Below are 24,230 nucleotides of genomic sequence, written 5' to 3' on the forward strand. Positions count from 1 at the left end.
TCAAAGATCATCTAGTCCAACCCCCTGCCCTGGGCAGGGACACCTCCCACCACACCAGGTTGCTCAAAGCCCCCTCCAACCTGGCCTTGAACCCCTCCAGGGATGGGGCAGCCACAGCTTCTCTGGGCAACCTGGGACAGGCTCTCACCACCCTCACACCAAAGAAGTTCTTCCCCACATCTCAGCTCAATCTCCCCTCTTTCAGTGTCAAACCCTTCCCCGTCCTCCTGTGGCTCCTCTCCGTCATCCAGAGTCCCTCCCCAGCTTTCCTGGAGACCCCCCCTTTAGGGACTGGAAGGGGCTCGAAGGTCTCCCCGGAGCCTTCTCTTCTCCAGGCTGAACCCCCCCAACTCTCTCAGCCTGTCCTCACAGCAGAGGGGCTCCAGCCCTCCCAGCATCTCCATGGCCTCCTCTGGCCCCGCTCCAACAGGTCCATGTCCTTCCTGTGCTGAGGCCCCAGAGCTGGAGGCAGCACTGGGGGGTGTCTCCCCAGAACAGAGCAGAGGGGCAGAATCCCCCCCCCTCGCCCTGCTGGCCACGCTGCTGGGGATGCAGCCCTGGGGGGCTTTCTGGGCTGCCAGCGCACGTTGTCAGCTCATGTCCAATATTCCATCCACCAACACCCCCAGGTACTTCTCCACAGGGTTCTTCTCAATCATCTCTACTGATACTGGGGATTGGCCCAGGTGCAGGACCTTGCACTCGGCCTTGTTGAACTTCATGAGGTCTGCACAGGCCCACTTCTCCAGCCCTTCCAGGTCCCTCTGGATGGCATCCCGTCCCTCTAGCAAATCACTCAGCTCGGTGTCATCTCTAAACTTGCTGAGGGTGCACCCAATCCCACTGTCTACGTCATTGACAGAACGAGAGGGAATGGCTTCAAGCTCCAGCAGGGTAGGTTTAGACTGAACATTAGGAAAGAATTTTTCACAGAAAGAGTGGTCGGGCATTGGAACAGGCTGCCCAGGGAGGTGGTTGAGTCACCATCCCTGGATGTGTTTAAGAGCCGTTTAGATGTGGTGTTGGGGGATGCGGTGTAGGGGAGAACTTTGTAGAGTAGGGTAGATGGTTGGACTCAATGATCCCAAGGGTCTCTTCCAACCTGGATGATTCTATGATGAAGATATTTAATATTATTGGTCCCAGCATAGGCCCTTGAGGGACACCACTCATGACTGGTTTCCACTTGGACATTGAGCCATTGACTATAAATCTTTGGACGTGGCCAACCAGGACTGGTTCGTCCTCAGGAGGGTAATCCCAGCTGGTTGCACCAGTCCATAAAGCCACGGTCCTGCTCACAGCGTCACTGCAATTAGGGATGAGGCTGACGAGGCGAGGGGAGCTGGCAGGGCTTCCACGCAGACCCCACACCCCAACTGCAGCCATCTACAGAAAGACACAGTCAAGCACCGATAAAACCTTTCAGAGCGAATTTTAATCATGAATACCACTCCAGCCCCTTCCCGCTCGCCCGAATCTTACCGTCACGGTGTGCTAGAAACCATTAAAAACCAAAAAATCGGGTATAAATACAAATAGCATCTTTGTAGCGTGCTGTGCTCTTTCCAAAGAGAGGTCAACGCTTTCTGAGCCCGGTGTCCCGGCGCCTAAACCCAGAAAAACATCAGGGTATCAGAGCTACAGGGCACCTACCGAAGCACAAGCTGCATCTACATCGTTGGGTGAAAAAGTGAGTTGTTTTGGGGTGTTTTGGGGTTTTTTTTGCAGGACACGTGAGGTTTTTGTCCCCTCATGGGCATGCAGGGAGGAGAGCCTGGGGTTAACTAACAGCACAGGCAAACCTGAAGGTGCCACGTAGAAGTAGTCAAGGTTTCCAGAGGTCCTAAGAAATGAGTAAGGTTTTTTTTTCCTCCCTTCTGCTTCGCTACCTTGCTATGGATTTAGGTGCTGGCTTGAAAATAACGACCTCGGCCTTAAAAACACCAATTCCAGGACAACCGGTGCTCCAGCAGCCCCCAGGCCAGGGAGCAGGATGTTCACCAGCCTCCAAGCTGCCCAAGGCTGGACCTCAAGCAAACGCAAGTCAGCAGAGATCCCCCCCGACTCAGTTTACATCTATCTGCTCCCCTTCTAGCGCACGGGACGGGTCATCTTCTTGCAAGTGCCTGCAAGATCAGACCTTCCCCTGAAGAAAGGAGGGAAGTGATGAACAGGGTGTGTGAAGGCTCAGGTAAATACTCAAGGTCTCCAGGGGTTTGGAGGTGTTCTCTTTTTTTAAATCAAGAGGTAGAACAGATGCTTCGTGCTCACGCTTGCCCTAAACGTGATGCAACCACTGCATTACTCATCTTCAGGTGCCACCTCCCAGAGGACACCGAGGTCTTTGTTTGCTGCTCTTAAGGTTAGGGCAGCTCTTGGGGTTTGCTCTCTTGTACAAAAGTCCCCACAAGATATTAAAAAATAAAATAAAAAACCTAACCCTGTTCGTGCTCGATGTCTTCCCTTCTGTGGTGCTGCTTTACGCCGAGACTCGGAAGAGTTGCAACCAACGGCACAAATCCTTCCTTCATGGAGGGAGGGGAAGGGTGGCTCCTCTCCGCCTCGTCCAGGGAAAGTAACGGCTGCTGGAGTTACAAGGAGTTAATTCTTCAGCGCCCTGAGGCTTTCTTCTGAGGCACTGGCTTCGGTCACACCTTGTTTTTTCTGGACAAATTTCACATAGTTGGAGAAAAGCTGCTACGATCAAGCTTCCCGCTTGCAAGCTTTTTAAAAAGCCTGGCCAGCAGCAATCGGGAGCACCCAGGAGCAAGGCTGACCGGCCAAAAGATGATTTTCATGGATCATAGAATCATAGAACGGTTTGGGTTGGAAGGGACCTTAAAGATCATCCAGTTCCACCCCCTGCCCTGGGCAGGGACACCTCCCACCAGACCAGGTTGCTCAAAGCCCCATCCAACCTGGCCTTGAACACCTCCAGGGATGGGGCAGCCACAGCTTCTCTGGGCAACCTGGGCCAGGCTCTCACCACCCTCACAGCAAAGAAGTTCTTCCCCACATCTCAGCTCCATCTCCCCTCTTTCAGTGTCAAATCCTTCCCCCTCCTCCTATGGCTTCCCTCCCTGATAAAGAGTCCCTTCCCAGCTTTCCTGGAGCCCCTTTAGGGACTGGAAGGGGCACTAAGGTCTCCCTGGAGCCTTCTCTTCTCCAGGCTGAACCCCCCCAACTCTCTCAGCCTGTCCTCACAGCAGAGAGGCTCCAGCTCTCTGATCATCTTTGTGGTTTCCTCTGGCCCCGTTGCAAGAGGTCCATGCCCTTCCTGTGCTGAGGATGAAAAAGCAAAGCCCTGTTCTCACCTGGGCTTTTCCAGCAGTGGGGTTATTCCAGACGGCTCCCCTGGCTGCTGGAGCCGTAGAAAAGCTGGTGGTGTGGGAAGGAGAAACCCACACGGGAGGGGAGGTGGCCCAAGATCTGGGTTTGCAGAGGGGGGAGCCCAGGAAGGGGACAAGTGAAAGAAGGACTGGCCCGGTGGGTTTGGGTTTGTTTGCATTGGATTCATGCCCTGATTTGACATTCGGATTAGAGGGCGAAGGAAGTCAAATTATATGCCAGAACCTGACATAAAAATAAAGCAGAGGGTGTGACCCAAGCGGAGTCAGCCGAGGAGTTTCACTTAATAACATCCGTGATTCAGACAACCTCTTTCATTCCCAACGATCCCCGGAGTCTTTACAAACCCACGGGTCCTTCCATGACCTTCCAAACCCACGCCACTGAAACACCAAAGGCACCCAGTTCCTATAAACTAAGCGTGAAATGGGTGCTTGGGATCTCCAAGGGTTTTTTCACTCATAACAGAGAAGTCAACCCTACGTGGCAAGAGGTTGCCCCCAGATGAGACGCATAAAACTTCCAGAAGGTCCTCTTGAGACCTTCTTTCTTAGACACGTAAGAAACAAACCATAACCAGTGCAAAAATAACCGGAGGAGGAATCTCCTGGGGGCAGCCACAACTGCCTTTCCCAACCCATACCTGCCACGCCATGGTGCAGTGGGAGGTGGGGACGGCTTCATGGAACACAGAAGAACACGTCCATGGTCTCTGGGACATCTTGAGGGCCATCCTGCGTCGTCCACTTCTGTGGCCCACGTCGAGCAGGGCGGCGCAGCGCGATGGGTGCTGGGGATGGCTCTCCAAAGACCTGCCATGGCCTCTTGTGTTAGCAAGTGGAGCTACCTCAGCAATCCATGGGCCAGGAGAGACCATAACCCAAATTTAAACAGCAGTGTAGCCCCCTGCCACCCTGTTAGGGCAAGGTTATCTCCAAAGCTTCTAATTTTCATCTTAATTTGAGACGGCTGCAGTGATTCTTAGCTCTTCAGACTGTATCCGTGGCAAGGATGAAGCTGCTACTCGTGCAGTAACTGCTAATTGCTGCGAAAAGTGCACTCTGAGACACTAAGGGAAGCCAAAACATCTCATCAGTTTAATTTGGCACCTACTTGGCCTTTACTCCAAGCTGTAAAACGCAAAAGCTCAGAAACATAGAATCACAGAATGGTTAGAGTTGGAAGGGACCTTAAAGATCATGCCATGGGCAGGGACACCTCCTACTAGACCAGGTTACTCAAAGCCCCATCCAGCCTGGTCTTGAATACTTCCAGGGATAGGGCATCCAGAAGACATTTCACAACCAGCTGAGAAATCCCTGCAGGATCAAAGGAACAGAGGGCTAGATGGGTAGGATAAAAGACTAAAAAGAACCTCAATCTCAATTTTCATATGCAGTTTGGAAGCCCAGAAACGCACCAAGTAAACACCCATCTGGTCATCAACAGCCATGGCGTGATGTGTTGCACATCAGGGAACGACTCAGGTGGTGTGTTCCAGCTCGATGGCTCCCAGAAGACTTTCCTGGAACACCTTTCCCTCCAGACACGGCTGTAACAAGTGGATGTCTTAAAAGAACTGCTACTGAAGGAGTCTGGTTATCGCCACCAAATAAGAAGGGCTTAACTATCTCAATAAGTCCCTCCTGGATGATTGCATCGATCAGCAGGACCTCTTAAAACAGATTAAAAAAAAAAAAACCCACCAAACTTTAGAACCTACCAGAGAGGTGACTAAAAAATAAACATGACATAAATAGGAACTTGTAATTTTATTCTCGGTTGTTTGAGGAGTCTTTTGTTTTCACATTGGAAACCTGGACTTTACCATTTCATTATTTCACCAGCTGAGGCGACGTTAAAAAGGCAACCTAACGAGGGGTTTGAATGTGAACCAAGAGGGAAGGTTTTCACCTCAAATTCCCAAAAGGTGCACTTTCCTAATACGTATTTTTATCTGTAAGGACATGCATGTCGGGCAGAGAAAGGTTCTCTTGAAAGATAAAACACAAAACCTTTATCCCATCAATGCCAGGGATGAATCCCACAATAAACATCTCCAGGGCTTCCCTGAGCTTCTTGGCAATTTCATATTTCTGATACTTTAAACACACTCAAAACCATCAGAATTATAAACAGACAATTCCCCAAAGAGCAGGATCTCAATTTTTTTTCTGTCCTGTTTTATATGAGAAAAAACAACAACAACAACAACAACAACAAAGGGGATGGGGGGAATAAACCCAATGAAAAAGTAAAACAACAAAGTGATTTGCTGGTCACCGTTAAAGTGCATTCAGTTCCACCTCAGCTCTTGAACCCTGTGCTTAGGCTATTTTCCCCCCCGGCTCGGGGGGGGGCATGAGAACCTTGCAGGCAGCAGGCAAGCGACCGCTCGCCCTCCAGCCTTTGTTCACAGCATGAAGGATGTCGAGAGCCCTGAGTTTGCTCGATGCCACGGTCGTCAGTGGATTTTGTAGCACTTGCTGCCACTCAGAGGAGAAATTTGCTCTCATCGCGGCGCTAAGACTTGCCGCGGGGGCACCGGGGAGCTCTTAGGACCACGTATCCTGTAGGTTACTGCCTTCAGACGAGACGTAATGTCTCATCTGGAAGGTAGACGACAATTTTGGCTCCGCTCACGCAAATGTCACCCCGAAGGTTTAAATCACCCAAGGACAAAAGCTGCAGTCGCGCCTGCTGAAGCCAAAGGATTTGAGCGCAACACTCAAGCAGCACACGGGGCTGGCTCCAGCTGCCAACCTCTGGAGAGGATCCAGCACTGAGAGAGAGAGAAATTAAAAGGGGGGAAAACTCAAAATCTCAAAACCCAAGGCAAGAGATCAGCCTTCCTACTGCCTTTCACGCGTGGGTACACTTCACGGAGACCTAGGGCACCACTACACAAGGGAAATGTACTTCAGGCACCACCGGGCAGCAGCTCTGCCACTTATTGCACAGAAAACCAAGAGAGTGGCCCCAGTGGCTCAGAACAAGTGGGAAAATATTCTTTGGGACCAGCCACCTGGAGGGAAGGAGCCTTGGGCGAGCAGAGAGACCTGCTTCCTGCTTGGGCTTGAAAATTAGACACGGTGATACCCTAGAGGAACGCTACAGCATGAGCTGGCTCGCCTTCAGCGAAGAAGGAGCATGGGCAAAGTCAACCCTGACCTGGCAGCAATTTGTCCTCACTGCTGGCGTCGAGCCAAAGCCCGTTGATGTTCACAGAAAGTCAGTAAGTGGTTGTGGTGCCTCTAATTAGTCCCGAGCTTGCTGGGGACTTAATTTGCCTCCAGCTTAGAGCGCGTAGGTCTCTCAAACCTTGTCCCTTGGCATTAGGTAGTCATCACTTGAGTTATTAACACAGAGCACTCTCACTGCAGGAGCAGAGAGATCTGTATCCATGGGTATCACCTCTAAATCCCTTTGCAGCCAGCAGAGACAGGTGCTCCCGATGGACACTGCATCATCCCAGAGTGGGCATCTAAACCAGGACAGATGAATCATGCTCCAGAATTACCTATTTCTCTTCGCTGACTGCAAAGGGAGCCTGGGTAGATCATAGGGAGATGCCTTCGGGCTGGAGACAGGTAAAATTAGGCAAGATTAATCCTGCTACAGCCTCAAACACAGTAACAGTCTAACGGATCACCCCAGGAGAGGTTACAACTTCAACCCAGTGCTACACGTTGCCTGAGCCTGTCTTTGCCCGTGGAGAAGAGGAAGTGCTGCCTCATAAATACTATTTACACCAGTTTGCTTAAATTAAAATTAGTTTCTTGGGGGGAGGTAGAAGAGAAAGAGACAAGATACTTCATACTGCGGGAGCTAAAGATATCGTCCTTTCCGGTCACCTTCGCCCCTGTCAGTTGTAGGACAGGTACTGGATTAATCGTGGAGGAATATCGAGCTTGGCAATCTTCTCCAGCGCTCGTTGCCCGGCGGCTTTCCTCACTGTAACTCGGCAGAGCTGCGACAAACTCAGAGGCGTCTCTAAAAGGAGAAAAGAGGATGCAAAGTTAGGGCTGCAGCTCCGCGGGCGGCTGATCTTCCCATAGAGCAGAGACCTCCCAGGAAGGTGACACCTGGCATCGCCCCCACCATGATCTGGCTCTGCTTACAAGCGCTTGACCTCCCAGGCCCAAGGAAGGCACTGCAGAGCCACCGGCACACTCTCTCGAGGCTCATCCCGATGCTAATCCCACCAGAAGTAGTGAGCACAGCTGCAGCGCGCTTCTCCCAGCTCCCTTCCTCACCTGCATCCCCCAAAGCTCAACGGAGCCCACTGGATCACCTGCTCTGATGATGATGCTCTCATCACAGAATCAGAGAATGGTAGGGGTTGGAAGGGACCTCTGGGGATCATCTTGTCCAACCTCCCTGCCAGAGCAGGGTCACCCAGAGCAGGTCCCACAGGAACGTGTCCAGGGGGGTTTGAATGTCTCCAAGAATGTGCCCATCACCTCTCTGGGCAGCCTCTTCCAGGGCTCTGCCACCCTCACAGGAAAGAAGTTCCTCCTCATGTTGAGAAGGAATTTCCTGTGTTCCAGCTTGTGCCTGTTGCCCCTTGTCCTGTCACTGGGCACCAGTGACAAGAGTTTGACCCCATCCTCTTGACACCTGCCCTTTAGAATCATAGAATCATAGAATGGTTAGAGTTGGAAGGGACCTTAAAGATCATTGAGTTCCAACCCCCCTGCCATGGGCAGGGACACCTCCACTAGAGCAAGTTGCTCAAAGCCCCATCCAGCCTGGCCTTAAACACTTCCAGGGATGGGGCAGCCACAACTTCCCTGGGCAACCTGTTCCAGTGCTTCACCACCCTCACGGTAAAGAATTTCCTCCTAATATCTAATCTAAATCTCCCCTCTTCCAATTTAAAACCATTACCCCTTGTCCTGTCACTACACTTCCTGACAAAGAGTCCCTCTCCGGCTCTCCTGTAGGCTCCCTTCAGATATTGGAAGCCTGCTATGAGGTCTCCCCGGAGTCTTCTCTTCTCCAGGCTGAACAACCCCAGCTCTCTCAGCCTGTCTTCATAGGGGAGGTGCTCCATCCCTCTGATCATCTTTGTGGCCCTCTGCTGGACCCGTTCCAACAGGTCCATGTCCTTCCTGTGTTGAGGACTCCAAAGCTGGACACAGTATTCCAGGTGGGGTCTCAGGAGTGCAGAGTAGAGGGGTAGAATCACCTCCTGTGACCTGCTGCCCACACTTCTCTTGATGCAGCCCAGGATGGGGTTGGCTTTCTGGGCTGCCAGCGCATGTTGCTGGCTCATGTTGAGCTTCTCATGCACCAACACCCCCAAGTCCTTCTCCTCAGGGCTGCTCTCCAGCCATTCTCCACCCAACCTGTATTTGTGCCTGGGATTGCCATGTCCCAGGTGCAGGACCCTGCACTTGGCCTGGTTGAACTTCATGCAGTTTGCACGAGCCCATCTCTCCAGCCTGTCCAGGTCCCTCTGGATGGCATCCCTTCCCTCCAGCGTGTCGACCGCGCCACCGAGCTTGGTGTCGTCAGCAAACTTGCTGAGGGTGCACTCTATCCCACTGTCCATGTCTCCGACAAAGATGTTGAACAGCACTGGTCCCAGTACCGACCCCTGAGGAACTCCACTTGTCACTGGCCGCCAATTGGACATTGAACCATTGACCACAACCCTTTGAGTGCGGCCATTCAGCCAGTTCCTTATCCACCGAGTGGTCCATCCATCAAACCCATGACTTTCCAATTTTGAGTCCAGGATGTCGTGCGGGACAGTGTCAAACACTTTCCATAAGTCCAGGTAGATGATGTCTGTCGCTCTGCCCTTGTTCACCAAGCCTGTGGCAGTATCGTAAAAGGCCACCAAATTTGTCAGGCACAATTTGCCCTTGGTGAAGCCATGCTGGCTGTCTCCAATCACCTCTTTATTTTCCATGTGCCTTAGCAGAGATTCCAGGAGGATCTGCTCCATGATCTTGCCAGGCACAGAGGTGAGGCTGACTGGCCTATAGTTCCCTGGGTCTTCCTTTTTTCCTTTTTTGAATATTGGGGTTATGTTCCCCTTTTTCCAGTCAGCGGGAACTTCACCAGATTGCCACGATTTCTCAAATATGATGGAAAGCAGCTTAGCAACTTCGTCCCCAGCTCCCTCAGGACCTGTGGGTGGATTTCATCAGGTCCCATGGACTTATGCACCTTCAGGTTCCTTAAGAGGTCTCGAACCTGATCTTCTCCTACTGTGGGCAGTTCTTCATTCGCAGAGCCCTTGCTTTTGCCTTCCATGACTTGGGCAGTGTGGTTAGAGCCCTCGCCGGTGAAGACTGAGGCAAAAAAGTTGTTCAGTAGCTCAGCCTTATCCATATCCTGGGAGGCCAGGTCTCCCGTTTCCTTCCGGAGAGGGCCCACAACTTCCCTAGGCTTGCCTTTGTCCCTGACATATCTGTAGAAGTTTTTCTTATTGTTTTTGATGTCCCTGGCTAGATTTAGTTCTGCCTGGGCTTTCGCTTGCCTGATCTGGTTCCTGGCCACTTGGACAGTTTCTTTATATTCTGCCCATAATGATGATGACCTAAGCCTCAAAAACACTGTATGTAGGAACAAAACCTACTTCAACACTTCTCTACACCTCTCTTTCTTCATCTAAGGACTCTGTTAACCCTTCTCACTCAGCACTCTGCTGAGAGCTCCAAGAAAATTCCCGAAGCTCCTTCCAGAGAGCCCCAGGTCTGCATCCTCGATGCTGGGTGTCAATGCTCACGCATGGATGTAGAGTGACAATCGGGCACATTGCTCTGGAAGCAGTCATTCTGTAAAAAAGCTGCTACCCCTATCCCAAAGCCTGGGCAATCATCAGCCTCCAAGATCTGCATCTGTCCTGAATGCTCACCACACAAAGGATTGAAAAGCCCAAAAACATTTCATTCTTCTATAAGGAAGAAATTTTTCTTTCTATAAGAAAGAATTCTTTTATGGTGAGGGTGGTGAGACCTTGGCCCAGGTTGCCCAGAGAAGCTGTGGCTGCCCCATCCCTGAAGGTGTTCAAGGTCAGGTTGGACGGGGCTTTGAGCAACCTGGTCTGGTGGGAGGTGTCCCTGCCCATGGCAGCGGGGTTGGAACTGGATGATCTTTAAAGGTTCCTTCCAATTCAAACCATTCCATGGTTCTATGATTCTATGATGTTTAGGATCATCCAGTGCAGCAGCAGTTTGCAAACGCTGGGAAGGGTCTGTGAACTACTCCTCTGAGGTCCCTAAGGGTAACCAAGACAAAGATTGATTTAAAGCCATCCTCAAACCTCAGGCAAATGTCTCTTCCAAATGAAGCCAGCGCAGCTGAAGTTGAATGTGTTCCCTGCCCCAAATAAAATGACTGGGGTGATTTCCTTGACCTGACTTAATGCATCAAAGCATAAACGCTGATGCTGACACACGAGAGGGACCTAAATTCTGTAAGGGCATGATTTGGACCATCTTACTACAGTCACTCAACCACCATTAAGCAGAGCCAGCCTACAGCCAGCTGCCATATATTTGCCACCAAGAACTCTACACCTTCACGGGAAGATGATCAGGGGGACTGAAAATTGTGATCTGGTGCACTGGAGCTGGCAGTTACTGAATTCCTGGGGCAGGGGATCATATAGAATCATAGAATCGTCCAGGTTGGAAGAGACCCTTGGGATCATCGAGTCCAACCATCTACCCTACTCTACAAAGTTCTCCCCTACACCATATCCCCCAACACCACATCTAAACGGCTCTTAAACACATCCAGGGATGGTGACTCAACCCCCTCCCTGGGCAGCCTGTTCCAATGCCCGACCACTCTTTCTGTGAAAAATTCTTTCCTAATGTTCAGTCTAAACCTACCCTGTTGGAGCTTGAAGCCATTCCCTCTCGTTCTGTCATTAATTACCTGTGCGAAGAGACCAGCACCAACCTCTATACAGTGTCCTTTCAAGTAGTTGTAGAGAGTGATGAGGTCTCCCTTCAGCCTCCTCTTCCTCAAACTAAACAGTCCCAGCTCCTTCACCCACTCTTCATACGATTTATTTTCCACTCATATCTCACTTACTTTCGTAGTACTCAAAGCACTTCGCGGTGGGACTGCTGCTCCAGGTGTAATCCGATGGCTTCTTTCCTCGGTTGTCCCTCGCGTAAATGTTTCCTCCAAATTCAATCAGCATTTCCACCAGGTCTACGTTTTTCACTTTTGCTGCGTGATGGAGGGCCGTCTCGTGAAGTTTAGCAGCGTTCACATTTGCCCCTGAGGCCAGAAAATAAAACAAACCCGTTCATGAAAGCCTTACTTGACCCAAACGTAAGGAGTGGTTTGACTGGAGAAAAAAAACAACACACTTAAAACATGCACGAGCAGCTAGAACACGATCCAAACAAAACAGCACAAACAGGAAACCAAACTGCTGAACAAGTTCTCGGTGCCGGCAACGCATGAGTTTTCTTCTCTGGCTTTTCCTCACAGAGAAAGGATTTGAGCCCGTGTTACTGGGTAAATAAGCTGCTGAGTGTGAAGTACAGAATTGCTTCCTGAACCTGTGCTCTCCAAAGAGCCATTCCCAGTGATCTCAATGGAGTGCTCCCACTCGAGGCAAACAGTGGCATCTTTGTTAACTGTTTTGACAGAAATAACCCAGACCCACGGGTTGTTGCAGCTCACCAGCAGATGTTACTGGGCGATCAAGTCTTAGTTACAGATATTTTTGCTAAGAAAGTTCGGCTTTTATGAGCTGACAGCAAAAGGTCCTTCCAATCCCCCCACAAATGTTTGTATTCCATCAACTGGCTTGTTCAGCAGAGCTGAGATGAACCTCACTGAACTCAAACAACTGGCTTTTAGATATGTGTGGCCCCACTGAGCTGCCCTTGTAATTAACAGGGAGAAACAGGCATCCCTGGGGAAGCAATTAATGAGTGCCCAAGACAGGGACCGGGAGCGGCTGGAAACAAATTAGCTTAGATGTGTAATTTTTAGACAACTAACGTTCAACAAAACAAATCGTAGAATCATAGAATGGTTAGAGTTGGAAAGGACCTTAAAGATCATCGAGTTTCAACCCCCCTGCCATGGGCAAGGACACCTCCCACTAGACAAGGATGCTCAAATCCCCATCCCTGGGCCAAATCTCCTCCTGGTAAGCACAGGCAAAGAGAAGAAGTCCAACTCCAAATTCCACCCCAAAGTCAGCAGCAAGAAAACTGGGATGTGAAACCTGGAGCACAGAACATTGATGTTGAACATCCAGCAAACTCATCTGGGCATAACACTGACCAGACCTCCCTGAGACATGAAGTGACTTCATCTCTGGTTTTCTGGACAACGTCAAACCCTAACATCTCTCCCTAACACCTACCCAAAACCATACAACTGCGCTACCAAAGCTGAAGGCATGCACACCAGTTGACACCGCTTCGGGGAAGATGTCGAAACTTTGCTCTAGGGGGCTGAAGAGAGTTGTGCATTTTATTAAAATAAGAGGACGGGAATGTCACTGGGGACATCACAAACTGGATATCGACAGGCATACGCTGAAAAAATGCTGAAACACTAAGCTTTGCTCAGGTAAAGGCAAAATATTTCATCTTTGTCATTTATATTCAGGCTGAGAGAGTGGGGTGATTCGGCCTGGAGAAGGCTCCAGGGAGACGTTATTGGAGACTTAGAATCATAGAATCATGGAATGGTTCGGGTTGGAAGGGACCTTAAAGATCACCCAGTTCCAACCCCCTGCCCTGGGCAGGGACACCTCCCACCACACCAGGTTGCTCAAAGCCCCATCCAACCTGGCCTTGAACACCTCCAGGGATGGGGCAGCCACAGCTTCTCTGGGCAACCTGGGCCAGGCTCTCACCACCCTCACACCAAAGAAGTTCTTCCCCACATCTCAGCTCAATCTCCCCTCTTTCAGTGTCAAACCCTTCCCCCTCCTCCTAGGGCTCCCCTCCCTGATCAAGAGCCCCTCCCCAGCTTTCCTGGAGACCCTTGAGGGACTGGAAGGGGCTCTAAGGTCTCCCCGAAGCCTTCTCTTCTCCAGGCTGAACCCCCCCAACTCTCTCAGCCTGTCCTCACAGCAAAGGGGCTCCAGCTCTCTGATCATCTTCGTGGTCTCCCCTGGCCCCGCTCCAAGAGGTCCATGTCCTTCCTGTGCTGGAAGTACCTAAAGGGGCTCCAGGAAAGCTGGGGAGGGACTCTTGATCAGGGAGTGTAGGATAGGACAAGGGGGAACAGTTTTAAACTGAACGAGGAGAGATTTAGATTGGATATTAGGAAGAAATGTTTTACGCTGAGGATGATGAGACACTGGCCCAGGTTGCCCACAGAGGTAGGAGATGTCCCATCTCTGGAAACATTCATGGTCAGGTTGGACGGGACTCTGAGCAACCTGATCGAGTTGAAGATGTCCCTGCTCATGGCAGGGGTGTTGGACCAGATGACCTTTAAAGGTCCCTTCCAACCCAAACCATTCTATGACTCTTTGACTACGCTGTGAATTAATAAGTTCTTTGACAAGAACACCACTGTCAGAGCACCGAGGGAAACGTTGCGCACAGACACCACCATCTCCCGCCCACCCAGAAGCAAACCCTGTGGCTGTCGTACCTGCCTTGAGCAGCAACTTCGCACAGTCCAGATGCTCCCTGGCACAGGCCACGTGTAGGGGCGTCCCGAAATGACAGTCGTGAGCCTCCAAGTTGGCGCCGACGTCGATGAGGAGTTGCACGCACTCCGAGCTACCTTTAGAAAGGGAAGATCCGAGTCAAAAGTAAGAATCCAGTTCAAATGGGAGCATACGGCCTGCTGAGATCAGCTTGACGCCCAAACAGCCTGTTTAGCATTTGGGGTGATGGCTGGAAAATAGAAATGCTTGTGAGCCAACACAAATACACCGAAACCGAGACCAGGACGCAAGAAATAGAGTCACATCTGCACGGCACTGAGCTAGAGCTGATGGGTCTCGCAGGGAGTCAGGTCAAACAAACCTGAATTCAAGGGTTTGCACTAAATCGCCTGCTCTTGGTGGAGCTGGTTGCGTTGCTGATCCTGCCCTGGGTGGATTCATTAGATCACCTTCAAGACTACTCCACCTTGACTTTTTCCAATGCTAACGGCACGACTTAACGGGAAGCGGGCAGTCATCACCAAGCCTCAGGAAAAAGGCTTAACGAGGAAAAGCTAAGTAAGAGCTCACAATATTTAAGTAACAGTATTTAAGTAACTACCTGTTTGGCAAAAATGCTGCCTCCCACAGCCTTCGTAGTCGAAGGGAAACTCTGTCCAGGACAGCATATAACAAAAACAAGTGAAGGGGAGGAGAGAGGAAGTATTACATCTTACAAAGAGGAAACTGAGGCACAAAACCATTAAGAGATTTGGTCACAATCATCTAAGAGGGACACTGCTGCCTTCACATTCAGGCTTTCTCACTATTGCGTCCATTCAAGTGGAAGTTCAGGGGAGGAATTACACTTAAATACCCCTCTGCCGCTCCCCACGTCTCTGCTGCTGTCACAGCCACCCCTGACGCTTGCTCCTGCTCTCCATAACCCAGATCCAAACATCCAGAAGATGCTTGAGAAGAGGACAGAGGGAGCAGTAAGCAGCTGCCATGCACCAGCTGGGACATCATTTTGGCCCCTGCAGTTTTCTCTTATGCCCTAGACAGACCCTCCAGCTGGAAAAGGCCGTGAAAGGGACAAGGAGCAGAGCTGGCAGCAACGCTGCCCAACAGTCCCTGGCACTTTCTTCCCACCTGACAGCCTTCTCCAGCAGCTTTGAACAACCAGGAGGGGTGTGGGACAGGACTTCCTGGTTGAGATGGTCTTGCGTCTTAATCAGAGCAATTTATCTCATCTCAATTTATCCCATCCTCTTGGATCAGAGGGAAAAAATGCAAACGCCCCTCTGCTCACAAGAGCAAAGCTACTGGTTTGGCACAAGGTTTTCTGATAGAGCATCAAGAAGCTGGCATTTTACCTGCCGAACATCTTATCCCATGTTCTGCAACCCGGGATAAAAGCACCCAACACTAGGGACGGCTTTATTCACCCGATAACACAGGGCTTTGCATTCTGCGTTCAACGGGAGATGTGCCCACGTAGGACTGAAATGTTTGCAAGCTGTAATGGTGTGATGAGGAACAACAACTTATGGTCAATTTAAGGTGCTTGGCAGCTCCTTTTATTGGTGTTTTTTTTTCCCCAGTCTGCACATAACCGTGCAAAGATAAGACCACAGAGGCTTACCGTTCATGCAGGCTTCGTGGAGAGGGGACGCGGTGTAAAGGGGAGGGTTCACCTTGGCGCCGTGGGACAGCAGGACTTTGACACACTCTATGCTACCTGAGGCACAGGCGTCGCAGAGCGGAGTGCTGCCATCGATATTCCTGGCATCCACCTTCAGGGCAGAAAAAACCCGTTAGGTACCCGCAGGCTGCTGTGTGGCAGTACCTTCTTGCCTATGTTTTTACTTCTTTTAACCCTAAAAATATTCTGGACTCAGGAAAGAGTTGGTTGCTACTGCCACCAACGTGGCTTGTGCCATTCCCATCACTCTCATGGCACAGATATACATTAATGTCACAAGTTTACAAGTTCCAGTACCTAAAGGGGGCCTATAGGAGAGATGGGGAGGGACTCTTGATGAGGGAGGGGAGCCGTAGGAGGAGGGGGAAGGGTTTGACGCTGGAAGAGGGGAGATTGAGATGAGATGTGGGGAAGAACTTCTTTGCTGTGAGGGTGGTGAGAGCCTGGCCCAGGTTGCCCAGAGAAGCTGTGGCTGCCCCATCCCTGGAGAGGTTCAAGGCCAGGTTGGAGGGGGCTTGGAGCAACCTGGTCTGGTGGGAGGTGTCCCTGCCCGTGGCAGGGGTCTGGAACAAGATGAGCTTTAAGGTCCCTTCCAACCCAAACCATTCTGTGATTCTATGATTCTTTGATAAGTTTATGCTGTTATTTCCATCGTTATATTTTTCTACCACTTTCCTGCTGGAGTTTACAAGCATTGCGGCCGAGTAACACAACGGAACTCCTCTCTGCTTTACTGCAAAGCCCAGTTTCACCAGAATGCTCAGCCAATCTGGCTGACTTTGCCCTGAGAAGGGCCACGGAGCCCACACATGCTCCACTTCACCGGCTTTGCTCTGGGAACGGCTGCCAGAGGTCACAAGCCCTTGAAGACAGTCGTCGCCAGCTCTATCCAAAGACTCTGTTTAGCCGATTTTTGTTTCCATAATAAAATTAAAGAAATACAAGAAGAAACAAACAAATAAATCCCCACTGGAAGCTACATGTCCCCTGCTCCCCTTCTGACCCCTTGACTCAACCCAGCCAATTTTAGATATTTGAATCATATAAATTAGATTTCTAGTCCCTCCGGGCTCTGTTGAAAGCCAGTGAGGAGAGAGGGGGAGAGACAGAGAAAAAAGTACTTCCAGGCAGTTTTTTACGTCCTCGTCAAGCTCAAACACCCTCTGAAGAGGCCTGTCGTCCTCTGCTGACTGTCAAGAAAGCTCAGGGTGATGAAGAAGAGCCTAGAGCTAGCTGGGGAGAATCCAGATCCCAGAAATAACTCCAGACATCAAGAAGATGCGCCCAGCTGGATCAGACCCGAAAAACATACCTGGGCCCCTGCAGCCAGCAGGAGCTTGACACACTGCGTTTGTCCTCGCAGGCTGGCCTCGTGCAAAGGGGTGATAGAGTCGTAGGTGACCGCGTTGACGCAGGCTCCGCTCTCTATCAGCTGCTGCAGCTGCAGGATCTCTCCCCGCCTGGCTGCTTCATGAACCGGTGTTCGATCGGCCCAGAAGCCTAGAGAGGAAAGAATAAACAAATAAGTAAATTAATAAAATCACACACGGGGAGTAAACGAGTGTCTGTGCTGGAGAAAAGCAGTCAGGGAACGCGGGCTGGCAGCTAGAAGAGGGAACTGGGAATGAGAAGCTTATTCCTCACCGTGCCCCCCACTCACCATGAGATTTTAAAGTGGGTGCTTTGTGTTTGTGGGGTCCCCATTGGCCGCTGCCCTCACAGGGACTGTTCATAATGTTCATTTATGGTTTCTGAAATACCTTGCTGTAGCTGGTCAAAAATTTATCCACGTACAAACCCCAGCAGCATTCATTAGGTCCAGATTCATCCCAGTGAGCTCTTAACCATTTAGTATCAGGAGCACTGTCCCTCCTGGCTCCATCTAAAAATCACTGGAAATGGGACAACTCCAGAGAGCAACTCAGCCCACCTAAAAACTATCTTCCCAAAAAGCCGACAGAACTTCACAGAATGAAACACAGAATCACAGAATGATACGGGGTTGGAAGGGACCTCTGGAGATCATCTACTCCAGCCCCCCTGCCAAAGCAGGTCCACCTAGAGCAGGTTGCACAGGAACGCGTCCAGGCAGGTTTTGAATGTCTCCAGAGATGGAGACTCCACCAAACTTCAACAACTAAGTTTCTAGCTTCAATGCCTTCGCTCAGCATCTACACTTACATGGGGCAAGTCTGGGCTTAGTTTCCCAGTACCAACCGACAGCATCATCTCCTCTCAGGTGCATTTTGCTTTCCAGAAAGCAACGAGTAAAGAACAGCCCCACGCATTTTCACACAACCTTCAGCAAGAAAAATGCATCCTCTCTGTAAAAACACAGGCCTCGGTACCCTGCGAATGCAGGGTTTGTAGGAGCAGTATCTGTCTGCAAACAGATCAATACGAAAAGCCATCAGCAAAATAGATGTCGCAGCTATAATTCCTCCCCTTTGAATACATTTCGGTAAGATCCCCTCCTGAAGGAAGGAACTCACCTCTCTGGGGTGGGAGAAAAAGGGTGATTTGCCTTACTTTTTAAAAAAGTAAACACCTTGTCATGTACTGCAGTTGGACTGACCATCCCTCTCTCCGTGAAGGACTACGAAGATGATGAAGGGATTAGAACATCTCTCTGATGAGGAAGGGCTGAGGGACTTGGGTCTTTTTAGTCTGGAGAAGAGAAGACTGAGGGGGGATCTGATCAACACCTATAGACACTTAAAGGGTGGGTGTCAGAAGGATGGGGCCAGTCTTTTTCCAGTGGTGCCCAGGGACAGGACAAGAGGTAAGAGGCACAAACTTGAACATAAGAAGTTCCACCTAAACATGAGGAGGAACATCTTCCCTTTGAGAGTGGCAGAGCCCTGGAAGAGGCTGCCCAGAGAGGTGGTGGAGTCTCCATCTCTGGAGACGTTCAAAACCCGCCTGGACACGTTCCCGTGCAACCTGCTCTGGGTGACCCTGCTCTGGCAGGGGGTTGGACTAGATGATCTCCAGAGATCCCTTCCAACCTCGTATCATTCTGTGATCCTGTGAGTCTGTGATCCCTAAACACAGCGTTTAATTACCAGCGTAAAACAGTAAATGCCCACACAATCCGGTGGTTATGAAGGATGGAGCAGACCCGAAGAATAACACAATGCTGAGGTGTACAGTGGACTGAAACCACCTCCTGAAAAGAAATTGTGAGTACTGGCATTTTCACAGCACACAGTATGTGCAGGCTTTTTTATTTGCTTGTTAGATCCTCATTCCCTTTGCCAATACCCCTGGGCAGGACGTTATTCCTTCACTGGAGCTTCTCATGGTATATGTCAGGAGAGGCAAGAAGCCCAAAGGCGGATGAAGCCCTCAGATTGCCACCTGGTGGGCAGGCAGGGTTTGGGCTCTCTGGGGTGTTACATGGCCCCCACCCACCATCTGCCTCCAAGGAGGGAGCCATCCCCTCTCCTCCAGCTCCCCAACACCTCCTCTTCAGATCACGCACACGCGTTAGTTCATGGAGGAACGATGATAATTCCCCGTGCCCAGAAGCAGAGGGTCTCCTAAGAGCATCCTCACCTTCCTCTTATCCCTTCCCTTGGGAAAGGCCACTCACCCCCTAAACCGTCCTGCCAAGCTCAAACCATCCTGCCCACCTCCCAAACCACTGTGTCCACCCCCAAAACCACCCTGCCCACCCCCAAACCACCCTGCCCACCTCTAAACCATCCTGCCCACCCCAAAACCATCATGCCCATCCCCAAAACCATCATGCCCACCTCTAAACCACCCTGCCGGCCCCCAAACTATCCTGCCCATCCACAAAGCATCCTGCCTGCCCCCAAAACCATCCTGCCCACCTCCAAAGCATCCTGCCCACCTCTAAACCATCCTCCCCACCCCAAAGCCATCCTACCCACCCCCCAAACCACTCTGTCAACCTCTAAACCATCCTGCCCCCCCCAAAACCATCCTGCCCATCCCCAAACCATCCTGCCATGCCCCAAAACCATCCTGTGCATCCCCAAACTAGGCTGCCCACCCCCAAAACCACCCTGCCCATCCCCAAAACCATCGTGCCCACCTCAAAACCATCATGCCCATCCCCAAAACCATCGTGCCCACCTCTAAACCATCCTCCCCACCCCAAAGCCATCCTGCCCATCCCCCAAACCACCCTATCAACCTCTAAACCATCCTGCCCACCCCAAAACCATTGTGCCCACCTTTAAACCACCCTGCCAGCCCCCAAATTATTCTGCCCATACACAAAGCATCCTGCCCGCTCCCAAGGCCATCCTGCCCACCTCTAAACCATCCTCTCCACCCCAAAGTCATCCCACCCACCCCAAAGCCATCCTACCCACCCCCCAAAGCCATCCTGCCCATCCCCAAACCATCCTGCCATGCCCCAAAACCATCCTGTGCCTCCCCAAACTAGGCTGCCCACCCCCAAAACCACCCTGCCTGTGCCCAAATGAACCTGCCCACCTCTAAACCATCCTGCCCACCCCAAAAACATCGTGCCCATCCCCAAAACCATTGTGCCCACCCCTAAACCACCCTGCCGGCCCCCAAACTATGCTGCCCATCCCCAAAGCATCCTGCCCCCCCCCCCCCAAAACCATCCTGCCCACCCCCAAACCATCCTGCCCCCCCCCAAAAACCATCCTGCCCATCCCCAAAGCATCCTGCCCCCCCGAAAACCATCCTGTGCACCCCCAAAGCATCGTTCCCCCCCCGAAAACCATCCTGCCCATCCCCAAAGCACCCTGACCCCCCCGAAAACCATCCTGTGCACCCCCAAAGCATCCTGCCCCCCCGAAAACCATCCTGCCCATCCCCAAAGCATCCTGCCCACCCCCCAAACACCCTGCGCATCCCCAAAACACGACGCTCACCCCAGCCCCCGCCTCCTCCCGCAGCGGATCCACCCTCCCCCTCCACGCAGAGCCACCCCCCCCACCACCACCACCACCACCCCCCCACGGCCCCGCTGCCCCCCCACGCACTGATCTCGCCCCGCAGGGAGCCGCTGCTGACGGGGCTCTCCATGACCCGGGCCCGCCGGCTCCGGCAGCGTTGGGGAGGCCGCCGGCTCCGGCCTCCGCCGCTCCGCTCCACCCCCGGGCTACCGGCCGCGGCCGCGGAGGCCGCCGGGAGTTGTAGTTCCCGGGCGGCGCGGGTGAGGCGGGGAACGAGGGGGGGCGCTGGGGGGGCGGGAGGAAGGGGGGTACTGGGGGCACTGGTGCGTGTAGGGAGGAGGGAGTGGGTGGGTGGGTGGAGTGGAAGGGGTGCGGGTATAGAATCATGGAATCATAGAGTTGTCCAGGTTGGAAGGGACCTTTCAGGTCATCGAGTCCAACCATCAACCCAACACTGACAAAACCCACCACTAACCCATGTCTCTAAGCATTACATCCACCCATCTTTTAAATACCAGGGATGGTGACTCCATCCCTGGGCAGCCTCTTCCAAGGCTTGATAAACCCTTTCCGTGTAAACATTTTTCCTAATCTCCATCCTAAACCTCCCCTGGTGCAACTTGAGGCCGTTTCCTCTTGTCCCGTCGCCTGTTCCTTGGGAGAAGAGACCGACCCCCCCCGGCTACACCCTCCTTTCAGGGAGTTGTAGAGAGCGAGAAGGTCTCCCCTCAGCCTCCTTTTCTCCAGGCTGAACACCCCCAGCTCCCTCAGAAGTTTTCCAGACCCTTCTCCTTGTTCTCCAGACCCCTCACCAGCTCCGTTGCCCTTCTCTGGACCCGCTCCAGCCCCTCGATGTCTTTCTTGTAGTGAGGGACCCAGAACTGGACACAGCGCTCGAGGTGGGGTCTCACCAGTGCCCAGTCCAGGGGGACGATCACTGCCCCAGTCCTGCTGTCGATGGCTGCTCTGCAAAATATATACGTAGTTAAGACAGCGAAAAAGTTATTTGCCACAGGTTACAAAAATAAATCAGTGCAAGGCTGAAACTACAGCCTGAGTCGCTTGATTCACCCAGGAGAGCACAACCCTTCTCTACTCCTTCTCTACTGTCTACCCCAGCTCTCTCCTCTCTCAGGGTAGAAGCTAGCGTGAGATGCATTCCTGAAAAATCTTTATTTTAAAGCTTCCAAAATAACCACGTGCACATGGAGGCAGCAGCAGAATCTGCAGAAAACAGCCACGTACCAGGCTTGGTCACGCTGATGAAACCATCAGCAGCATTGCCGGTGTCTCAGGTGGCCAGTCCCCATCACATCAGCTCCGCCTGCCACAGGGACATGGCTCCAAGCACGTCCCTTTCCCAGGGCTCAGGAGCCCTATGCAGTGCCCGCAGCTCATCAACTAATTGCTGATCCGTCACCCGGGGCCACGGAATGGGAGAGAAGCCACAGCAACCAAACCGCAGGAGACAGGAGGCAAACGTGAGAACGTCACGCTCAGAATATAGAATCATAGAATCATAGAATGGTTAGAGTTGGAAGGGACCTTAAAGATCATCCAGTTCCAACCCCCCTGCCATGGGCAGGGACACCTCCCACCAGAGCAGGTTGCTCCAAGCCCCATCCAACCTGGCCTTGAACACCTCCAGGGATGGGGCAGCCACAACTTCCCTGGGCAACCTGTTCCAGTGCCTCACCACCCTCACAGGAAAGAATTTCTTCCTAATATCTAATCTAAATCCCCCCTCTTCCAGTTTAAAACCGTTCCCCCCTGTCCCCTCCCTGATCAAGAATCCCTCCCCTTCTCTCCTGGAGCCCCTTCAGATATTGGAAGGCTGCTATGAGGTCTCCCCGGAGCCTTCTCTTCTCCAGGCTGAACCCCCCCAACTCTTTCAGCCTGTCCTCACAGCAGAGGGGCTCCAGCCCTCCCAGCATCTCCGTAGCCTCCTCTGGAATCGCTCCAACAGGTCCAACACCTGCCTGATGGAGGAGATGAAGCATCACTGAATGGGCTGATGTGGCTCACGGCAGGAGAGACTTTGTTCTTTGAGCCCAGGCAGCACCTCTTCAGCCTCACCTGGCTCTTCTGCAGGGAGAATGCACGATTCCACGCAGATTAGAGGTTGGAAACAGCACAGTGAAAGAAGTGGTTGCGGAGGAGGATCCTGGATACAATCTACATTTCCATCTATGAGAAAATAATCCACTGTAAATATCACTTGGCTGAACAGGACCGTGTGCCTGCAGCTGCAGATAGTCTGAAATACGAGTGGTACGACCAACTTTCGCCTCACCCAAGCCGATACCAGCTCAATTGCAAATTCTCCCTCCGTTTAATTACTACGGGACTGATTACCTCAAGAGAAGAAAAAGTCACTCTGTTAGAAGATCTGCATGGTCTTGAACACAAAGTCTCATTTTCCCATGATCAAACAGTAACGTTTTGGTTATAGAGAGAGCTTGTACCTCCCAGGTCCATTCTTGTGCCTGGTAAGGACTCATAATTAACGTTTAGACTCTATCTTCAGAGACCGTTGGGTTTGCATTGCAAAAATATAGGGTAAGCAGCACAGCTATTAATTTTTAATAACTACCTCACTAATTTAAAAAAGAAAAAGGGGGGGGGGGGGGGAAGGAGGGGAAGGAGAAATGGCAAAAAGACTTGAAAACAAATCACTTGTTCCCCCCTGAAAATGCTCATCTGCACTTTGTCACATTCTTGTCATCTTTGACTCATTTCCTGAGCTGACCTTGTAACTGCCCGTGTGGTGTGTGGTTTTACACCATTGTGAAAACACCACAAAACAAGCTGGGTTTTGTCAGAGGCTTTTGTAAGGTGTTGGTTTTTTGTTTTAACAGCTTTGGGTCTGATTTCCCGATGCCACTAGAACTTATTTAAATGTTTGTCATCACAACTCCAACAAAAAGTTGGTTTCTTAGGAAGCTGCAAGATGCCAAAGCAGCCAAAAAAACCCACCACCGAACACAAGAATAAATCAAATTCGAGGGAGGTCATCCTGCTCCTCTACTCTGCCCACGTGAGGCCACATCTGGAGCACTGGGTCCAGTTCTGGGCTCCCCAGTTCAAGAAGGACAGGGAACTGCTGGAGAGGGTACAGCAGAGGACCACAAAGATGATGAGGGGCCTGGAGCATCTCTCTTATGAGGAAAGGCTGAGGGACTTGGGTCTTTTTAGTCCAGAGAAGAGAAGACTGAGGGGGGATCTGATCAACACCTCTAAATACTTCAAGGGTGGGTGTCAGGAGGATGGGGCCGGTCTTTGTTCAGTGGTGCCCAGTGACAGGACAAGAGGAAACGGCACAAACTTGAACATAGGAAGTTCCATCTAAACATGGACACAACACAGGAAATTCCTTCTCAACATGAGGAGGAACTTCTTTCCTGTGAGGGTGGCAGAGCCCTGGAAGAGGCTGCCCAGAGAGGTGGTGGAATCTCCATCTCTGGAGATGTTCAAACCCGACCTGGATATGTTCCTGTGGGACCTGCTCTGGGTGGACCTGCTTTGGCAGGGGGGTTGGACTAGATGATGTCCAGAGGTCCCTTCCAACCCTATATCATTCTGTGGTTCTTTGTTTCTGTGAAGGATGTGGCAAGAGAGATTTATGGAGGATGACATACACCTTGTGACAGTGTTGTAGAATAAAGTAGAC

At 51.5% G+C, this 24,230-nt stretch overlaps 1 protein-coding gene across 1 annotated transcript; it reads right to left on the bottom strand.

Moving 5' to 3' along the window:
• Positions 1 to 4,426: 4,426 nt before the first annotated feature.
• On the bottom strand, positions 4,427 to 20,762 carry ASB13 (ankyrin repeat and SOCS box containing 13). Its single transcript, XM_074168812.1, has 6 exons — positions 20,648 to 20,762; positions 16,969 to 17,156; positions 15,597 to 15,747; positions 13,954 to 14,088; positions 11,410 to 11,601; positions 4,427 to 7,344 (listed from the first exon to the last, which is right to left on the bottom strand). Exons 1-6 carry the CDS (start codon positions 20,688 to 20,690, stop codon positions 7,217 to 7,219), a joined length of 837 nt encoding a protein of 278 aa, XP_074024913.1. The 5' UTR covers positions 20,691 to 20,762; the 3' UTR covers positions 4,427 to 7,216.
• Between the last annotated feature and the right edge of the window lie 3,468 nt (positions 20,763 to 24,230).

This window comes from Numenius arquata, chromosome 2 (genome assembly GCF_964106895.1).
Source record: "Numenius arquata chromosome 2, bNumArq3.hap1.1, whole genome shotgun sequence".
NCBI classification, from domain to species: Eukaryota; Metazoa; Chordata; class Aves; order Charadriiformes; family Scolopacidae; genus Numenius; species Numenius arquata.

Coding starts and splice junctions, on each gene's coding strand:
- ASB13 (XM_074168812.1), bottom strand. CDS start 20,690: ATGGAGAGCCCCGTCAGCAGCGGCTCCCTGCGGGGCGAGATCA. Junction 15,748..16,968: donor TGCTGGCTGCAGGGGCCCAG/GTATGTTTTTCG, acceptor TCTGCCCTGAAG/GTGGATGCCAGGAATATCGA. Junction 11,602..13,953: donor GAAGTTGCTGCTCAAGGCAG/GTACGACAGCCA, acceptor TTCTGGCCTCAG/GGGCAAATGTGAACGCTGCT.